The sequence below is a fragment of the Drechmeria coniospora genome, chromosome 01 (genome assembly GCF_001625195.1).
Source record: "Drechmeria coniospora strain ARSEF 6962 chromosome 01, whole genome shotgun sequence".
In the NCBI taxonomy this organism is placed as follows: Eukaryota; Fungi; Ascomycota; class Sordariomycetes; order Hypocreales; family Ophiocordycipitaceae; genus Drechmeria; species Drechmeria coniospora.
Genome location: NC_054389.1, coordinates 1,832,532 through 1,841,090, shown reverse-complemented (window position 1 = coordinate 1,841,090; position 8,559 = coordinate 1,832,532). Strand labels below are relative to the sequence as shown.

The 8,559-nt window shown below is 50.9% G+C and overlaps 1 protein-coding gene across 1 annotated transcript; it reads right to left on the bottom strand.

Moving 5' to 3' along the window:
* Nucleotides 1-1,241: 1,241 nt before the first annotated feature.
* DCS_00505 (uncharacterized protein) lies at nt 1,242-1,703 on the bottom strand (the record flags this gene model as incomplete). Its single annotated transcript, XM_040797844.1, has 1 exon — nt 1,242-1,703. One exon carries the CDS (start codon nt 1,701-1,703, stop codon nt 1,242-1,244), a length of 462 nt encoding a protein of 153 aa, XP_040658727.1.
* Between the last annotated feature and the right edge of the window lie 6,856 nt (nt 1,704-8,559).

Here is an 8,559-nt window from a genome sequence, read left to right as displayed (position 1 = left end):
AACTGGAGGAGGATTTTCTTCTTTTTGTTTCGTCAGCATTTTCTTTATCCATCTATCCATTGATTGAGTGAGCTGTTTGCTGCTATTAATACTGGCGCAAGAGCGATCCGAGCGATGGCCTTATCCTGAGCGCGGCCCAGGGCTCAATTCCCTGTCGGTCCGGTCTCTTTTTTATGTATATTTATTTATATTTGGTTTTACTTGTCCGTAAATATTCAACTTTTGCTGCTATTTGCATGTCAGAGACAACTTGTGGAGTAGCATGGGAGCATAGTGGACGTACTGTAGGTCTCGGTGCTAGTAGCTAGGGTGTTGGGGACCAGTGGACAGGAGACATTGTGCTAGGAGCGGGAGCACGCGACAAGGCACGGGACTGCTAGTAGCAAGGAGACTGTGTATGATGGGAGAGCTCCCCACGAAGGGAGGGAAAGCTCTCTAGTGTGACGTCTGGGCTTTCCCAAGCGATAAACCTAGGTTCGGGTTCACATTGGCAGAAAGATCGGGGCCTCTCTGAGCAATGAGTTGAGTGTCGCGTTAGTATATAGACCGCAGACCGTAACCAGTCAAGTGTATGATTAATACTTGTAGATTGTGTTGGAAGCTGACTAGCTATATGTTTGATATGCATCTGTGGAGGGGGTTTATGTACATCGTTCTTCACTCGGATGTTTACGCGTACCCTGAGTGAACTGAGGCCACATCATGGCCTTGATCACTTAGTATTCACCCGCACCCCGAGTGAACACCTCATGCCAGTTACTCCTGATTGTTCATCTTTCCTAGGTGAGCTTTCCCGTAATACCACGTAATGGCAGACCACGTGCATGCGGCCCGCTCTGGCGGCCTAGTTGCGGCAGGATGCCCTCCCGTTGGTCTTGTCCGCAAGAGTTTGCTGCTCGAATATCCCTTCAGGTTCATGAATTCCCCTCATCTTGTTGCAATATCGTTCTTCCGGCATCACGCCTAACCGTATTTCGAAGTCACAAAAGTCTCGTTCGTTCAACCAGCGACCGTGCGGTTACGGCAGCCTTCATTCGCAACCAGGGACACCAAGTTTTCCCCTGCAGTCAGTGTTTTACCAAACAGGCTCCTTGCCAAGTTACCGAGAGAATCAATCGTTGTACTATTTGTTATTCTCTTGGTCAATCATGTAATAGCTCGCGCATTCCCATATCCTCTCGTGTGTTTCCCTGATGTCGTTTGTACAAGCAAAACACTAATCGATTTCTTAGTCAATCGGATTACCGAGGAACCTTGTCGTCTTGAGCGCGAGGGTGAAATGGCCGGTTGTTGGGGCGCAGAGCAAAGTCGGCCTGGTTGATCATTTCCAGGCACTCTCCGTCTTGCGGCACCAGCTGGGGGTTGAACTTGGACCCCTCCGGGCAGTCGGTAGGGTAAACTCGGTAGCAGAGGTTGAACACGTAGTCACTGAGTAGCCTCCAATCCCCGATATCGAGTTGGTCGTGTGTTGACTTCTCAGCAAATAACGACCTGGCAGCGAAACACATCAAGTCTTGTTTGCCATGTTTGGCAAACCCTCCGGCTTCGGGGTAGCAAAGCTCGGAGTACATCGGCCCACAGTGCTTTTCAAAGAAGCCGGCAAGGGCAACATAGGCCACTTCGGTCCTAGGGGGAGTGCTCGGGCCGGGTTGATTGGCGAATAAGGTGTGCCACCCAGACAACAGCAGGTGAGAGTTCCGCATGACGATGCTAGCCCCTCGTCTGGGTATACTTGAGAGTAATGGTCGAAACGAGTATTTGAAAATTCTTCTTTTCGAATGGTGATAAAGAGGTGCCCGATTTGTATGATTGGCAAGGAATCGTAGAAAACCGTATCTTTTCTCTTTTGAATAGGGGTAGAGCATTGGGTTTTATAATTGCATGTGCTATGGTGCCTAGTAGTGGGCTAAATAGGACGAGTCAGTCAGCATCTAGCGGCTGCTCAAGTTAAGAACTGTACTCAACCGAAGTCCGATTGTTGTACAATGCTTAGTCTTAGTAGTACCGTCGTAATAGCGCGCGGCAATCAGTGAAGTTTGCAAGTACTGTAGCTCCTAGTTGTTCTTTTCTGGTCCGTAATCCCTCCATTCAATAAGATATTCCTGTTTTTGACTATTTTTTCTTACGTCAACGACCCGCTCGACTTCATATTCCGTTTCGTTTTCTGTTTCGATTTCGTAATGTAGTTTAGCGTTCCTTGCCGCTGGTTCCAATATCATGATGTAAAAGATTGGATAAATTCGCCTAACGTAGTTCCTGGGGTAAAGTTTATAAGTACGCCGTAGTTGGCCTTTGAAATGACTCGTTTGACTTTGAATGGCCCAAGTGTTTTGTAATCCAATTTGTCGCTTGGTCGTGTTGTCTTGGTGTTTCGTCGGAGTAGATAAACTAAATCTTCCTCGCGAAAGATCGGGAGATTGGCCCCGTTAATCTTTTCTTATTATACTTAGTGGCCATTTATTTTCCAACGAATTCAAGTTCTTTTGTCATGCAATTTCCGTGATTGTCCTGCCTGTAGTATGGCTTGTCCGGCTTGTGGGCCTTGTCGGCTGACTCGGTATGCTTCTGGATTGTATCTATAAATAGCATAGGCTGGTGATGCCTTGTGGTTTCGATAATTGAACTTTTATACGCTATTGTACTGTTGGTAGCCATTTTACCTTATCATTCTATTCGTGATTTATGTACGTTCGGAGTACTCCGTACGAGCGCAGATATTGCTCAAGCGTTTGGTTGAGTCGTTCAGTTTGTCCATCTATTTAGGGGTGGTACGCAGTACTGAGCTTGTGCTTTGTCCCAAGCTGTACCATAAGCGCATGCCAGAAGTTTGCTGTAAATGCATTTCCTCTGTCGGATACAATTTCCTTTGGAATTCCGTGATTGCTAGCAATTGTCCGTAGGAACACAGACGCAACATCTTCTGCATTGCTTGCTTTCTTGTATGGAATGTAATACCCCGTACTGTGTGAGTCGATCCATTATTACCACGAATATTCCATCATATTCCACCTTAGTCATTGGTTCCTTCAACGGGGGCAACTTGGTTATATAGTCGAATGCAATCGAGTCCCATGGTTTCGTCGGTACTGGTAGTGATTGCAATTCTCCGTATGGTTTGTAGCGTGCAGCCTTGCTGTAGACGCATGTAATGCATTTGCTAACAACGGATTGTACCTTTCTTAATCTGTGGGAAATAGAAGATTCATCGTATTCGGCCCATTGCCTTGCGGATTCCTCGGTGTCCGCTGGTAGGTTGTGCATTCAGTTTCTAAGAAGTTGCGCAACGTTTCTACTTAGTCGCTTCCCGTTAAGGTTATATATCTTGTGGAACGTAGCGTGAGTTCTATCTTTGAGGCAAACGTCGTGGCTGTGTGCAGGTACTCCTGTCTCGAGTTCTTCCTTCAACGGTTCGTCGTTTTTCCTGTAGGACATACTTTATTCGTTTAATTTGTTGCCTCTATTTCGTGAGAGGCTCCGTGTCGTTGTTACTTCGTACGAGGTCCTTAGAGCGGTAATAACTCTTTGGGATTTGTCTTCATTCCTTTGTTTTCTTCATGTCCAATTCCAGGTTGTACAGACGTACTGGTCAGTACGTAGAATTAAACTCGCATTTATTTGCGCCCCCTTGGCGCTCCTCCACCTCTGCCTTGTGCACTCGTATATGGTGGTCCCGCGATGCAGACTCGCCGTTAAATTTTTTATCTATAATCGGTTGAACCAGTTCTTGTAAAGAAAGCACTTACAATAGCACAAAGGCCAACATCATTACGATATCGACAAAAAAAGCCTCTCCTGGGACCACTATTACCTACCCTTGGTCATTCCACTGAAGCGTTGGAGTCATTTCATCTGGAAAGTGGCGACCCTCGTTGAGGTATCGTAAGGTAAATACCCCTGCTGCGTTTTTGTAGGTGTATGTACAGATACATGTATGCACTGTATGTACGGAGTAATTAGTTGGGGAGTGATGGAGTGGATGCAAGCAAGCAAGTACTGGCAAGCACTGACAGTTGGAGGATGCAAGCAAGGTGTGGATGCTGGGTGGGATTTCATGCCGTCTTTCGTCATCGCCGTCACGTCGCGTACCCAGGCGGCCGCCGGAATCACAACCTACCTATTTCTCTCCTCGAATGCTCCCTTGCCAAGGCATCTGGATACCCCATGACCAACGCATGGCGTCGAGCAGTCTCCTGTTGCCTGGCATCGTCCTCGAACGTCGCGCGCACGCTGCGTCATCTGCCACATGCACTCGCTTACATGCGTGCGGTTGTACATGCGTGGCTCAACATGGCCGTCGCACCACGTACGGCTGGCTCCTGATTATTGAGATGGCTGCACCGGCCTCGCGGGTGCACTGGCGACAGCTCGAGTTGGCCATGTTCAAATCCTAGCGGTACCGGAATACGAGCAGGTAGTGACGTCAATATCAGTCCAGGCTGTGCTGGCGAAGCCGACTCCACCGGGCAACGGTGCGGAAGCCCCTCGGCCCCACCAAGGCCCGGCCCGGTGCTTCCCCTCCGAACGGCGGCAAAAGGTCGAGCTGAGCGTGCATGGAAAATGCCGAAAGTAGGTTGGATGGAAGAAAGAAGGCGGAGGAAAGCAAATTTACTTGGGGATCATTCGCTTCTCGACCGTGAGCTGCAGCTGCTTCCTTGCCTCGTATGCTGCGGGTGCAAAGCCCTGGCTCTGCCTCAGGTGCCTCTGCCGTAGGGATGGTCGCAAGCGCACCGTGCGATGAGCCGGCCGCCGATTCATCGACAAAAGTGGTGTCTAGGTCTTCTTTCGCTCGGAGAATATATGCAAGCTGAAGCCCATCGTTACATGCTTCCCGTGGGCGAATTCTCTGGCCGCAAAGGCTGCGAGGAGCCCAGGACCTTTCCTGCTGGCCGTGGCCAAGTAGATGAAGTGGCCTGCGGGGTCATGGTGATTCTCCGTCGGCGGTGAACTGGGAGGATCGCATCCATGAACATGGGACCGCAGGCTGCAGGTGTTGAACGGCAACATCGGGAATTAGAGCGGAATATCCTGGGCGTATGTCGCTGCTGAAAGGTCGAACAAGGAACGTGGCCTCGGTGGTTGGATGATTGGCTTGTGCCAGCAAGTACGGAGAACAGTGCTTGTACATGTACTTAACAACGTTGTACCTAGTCTAGGGAGTGAGTGGCACACACAGGGGAGTAACCACCAGTTATCTCACCTCGCCAAGTGCGAGCAGGGATCACTAGTACTTGAGTCCTTGGTACAAGTACAAACTCTCTGCTGTGCTGTGAGGATGCCATCATCGGAACGGAACAACAGAGCGTCTCCTCCGTCGTCACCAAGGACAATGACGATTTTCCGCATCAAACCCCATGCAAGCACGCAGTATTACATCAAGTCTCCACCTCGACTTTGACCTTTCACATTCCATCTCCACATTCCACTTCCCTCGTCCACATGCCATCATCCGCCTCCAGCTCCTTTTGGTGAGGCCCTCGGCATCGTCTCCCATCGTATTGCGGCGACGGCTTGGTATGCTGAACGGTTTGTCGCCCGCTCGTCTTCTTCTGCTAATGGCCGCCAGAAGCACGAGGAAAGCACGAGGAGACTTTATCAACATCTCTTTGACTTGAGCGAGCCATCTACTACCCGCAAGCTGGGCATGGAAAAAATCAAGGCCAAGGATTCCAACGACATACTGGATAAGTTTTACGAAGCGGTGCGCCGGACTACCCCATCTACGTCGACTCTACTCAGTACCACTTAGACCCAAATCCGCGGCGGCGAACCATCATGGACGACCTACGCTGACCTTGCCTCGGTCCTGCCTTCGCGCGACGTCGTGGCGATTGTAGTCGACATGCGCAACTCGTGCGACGTATCGGGCGCTATTTACATTCACGACAATACAACGGGAGACTATCTGGATATGGTTGGATTGGACAACCAAGGGCATCTGGTCCTCGTTCCATGGCAAACGGGCCTGAGCTTCATTAGCTACGGGACAAGTCGGGTTGGCATGATTCGCGCTACTGAGTAAATTCCTTGAGCATCTCCCTCTCCTTCAGAAACCTCCTGGTCAACGTCGGGGTGCAGTGAAAGGTGATGAAAGGCTTCGCGCCAGGAAAGAGCGGAACGGTGAGGCGGATGTCGAAATCGGCCGTATTTTTCGACGACAGAGCTCTAATGGCATCCATGGGCTCGAGTCTATACACTTGCTGATGCTTGAAGCCTGTACAGTGTTAGCATGTGCTTGCAAGGCACGAGCGTTGGGCTGCATACCATGGCCGTCGTCCCTCCCCGCCGTCGTATCTGCATCGGCACTGCCGTTTCTAGGTATAGAGCTTTCGGCCGGCTGCAACCCACCGGCTGTTGTTGCCGTTACAGGCAGACGTATTTGGTCCGCTTCCGGTTGTTCAGAGTTCCATGAAGCGAGATTTTGCTCCGATGTCGTCGATTCTGGATTTGATCGCTGGTGCTCGGATGCTTGCGTCGGGACCCCTAACTCGGCATCCCAAGGAGTGGCGTGTGAAGACCAGGCTGTCCAGATCAGAAACGTATACGCAAAATAAATGTGACGGCTTTGATTCGTACTTGCGCTCTTCATGTCCGGAATATCTTTGCATTTGTCGCGCAAGTCAGGAAGCAGTTTCCTTAGACCGGAAGGACTGTTGCCTTTGGGCCAACGACGTAAAAATGGCTTGAATGAAATCATCTTGTGGCTTGATCAAGGAAAGCTTTGTCGTCGAGAATGCAAACACGCAAAGGAAGAAAAAATCTATGCTTATTTCGTACAGGATAGCCAGCAATAACTTCTTGACCGACTTGCGCCGGCTCGTACTTCCGGCAGAATGTGGGACAGCTTTATCACGAAATACGTTGCATATTTTGTCAAGTCTTGCCACTTGGCCATTGCGAAGACTCGAGTGTGTATTAAAATGACACCACTGAAGTTCCAAGGTTTTGAGTTCTACTTGGAAGATTTCCATATTGAAGATGGGTAGGGGAGAATCCAATGATACGGGCAAGGCAGAAATGCTGTGTAGAAAATGGAGAATGGAAAGTGGACGATGAAAAGTGGAAAATGGAAAATGGAAAGTGGAAAGTGGAGAGTGGAAAATGAAAAATGGAAAATGGAAAATGGAATAGGTACTTGCACTTATATATTATGCCGATGCAATAAAATTTATATAATACATCTATCTGTAATTACTTGTTTGTATACGAGTAGAAATTGGAAAATTATAGAGTGAAATGTGAACGATAAACGTAGCAAGATAAAGATAATCGCGGAAACTGGTCACAAAACGCCAGAAAATGGCAACCGGCTATTAGTATGGCAGTAGCTTTCAGTCATCTGAATCTCATGTCTGTCATACTTGACTTGGAAAGTGAATTTCCGAATCAGGCAGATCAGCCGTCGGGCTCAAGGCAGGCTGCTGTAGCCACGGTCGCTGAAACCGAGAGGAGTTGGCCTGACGGGCGACAACACCAGGCGCAGAAATACTGGCTTACTTCGACACGACCTTGACACCTACTGCCCCGTGCCATCTTCCCGCTGTGCCTCTGCAAATGGCAACAGGTACGCAATGTATTATACGCCTGACAAGGAGCATCTCGAAATCCTTTCCTTTTCCCCTTCTTTTTCCGACTTTGTATTCTTTGGCAATACTTGCCCACGTACGGTGCCTTCATGCCCAGATCAACTGGGTGCACCACGACGCCGGAACGAAAGGCGGCGTGCCTTCTGACCCGTCGTCCACATGACTGATCCCTGGCCCTGACAAGGTAGCGAGTCCAGCCGCAGCCGTTGCCATTGCGTCGCGAGCCAAGGGCACGCGCAGAGCACCTTCGAACCGCTCTGCTGCGGTGGGACCGATCGATCGTGCCAGCAACCGACCAACCGACATTTCTGCCCTTTGACGGTTGGCCGTTGGCTTTCGTCGCCCCCGCGGCCAAAAGTCGACCAGCAAGCCCGGCCGCCTTGTTGGCCAACCGCTGTGGCGTCTTCCGTTTCCAGGCGAGTCGACGAAGGTGTCCCGGGCGGGCGGCAGGGTGATACGACGCTGACGGGTAGCTCCAAGCCCGCAGCGAGGCAGGGCACTTGGCCGCGGGCGTCTGACGTGCCCAAAGTGCCTTCTCTCCATCACGCATGCACGCACGCGTCGTCCTCGATCGTCCTCGCCCGTACCGGAATCCACCACTGGTGGGGGAAGCGGTCGCCGGACCTGGACTTTGGCACCGCCAAAGGTCGTGGGCGACGGCAGCGGCGCCTCACGGAGCAAAGGGATATATATTTCGCTGCGGCGGCCCAACTTGCCACATCTGCCCACGCTCCAGGAGCCCATGCACCTGCATCGACGGTGCACCTCTCTCGAGCAATCATCCCGCCCTGCCTGCACGTCCGACTCGTCACTTCCAATCAGAGACGTGCTGTGCAATCAACCTTTGGCGGCGTGGACGGTCCTGACTGGTTCGACGACGCCATCGTTGATTGCTCCCTCTCGCCGGAGCCTTCCATGAGCTCGGAAGCCTTGCTCGCCCTCCCTCGCCTTCCGCCCTTGCCGACCGCTCAACTCC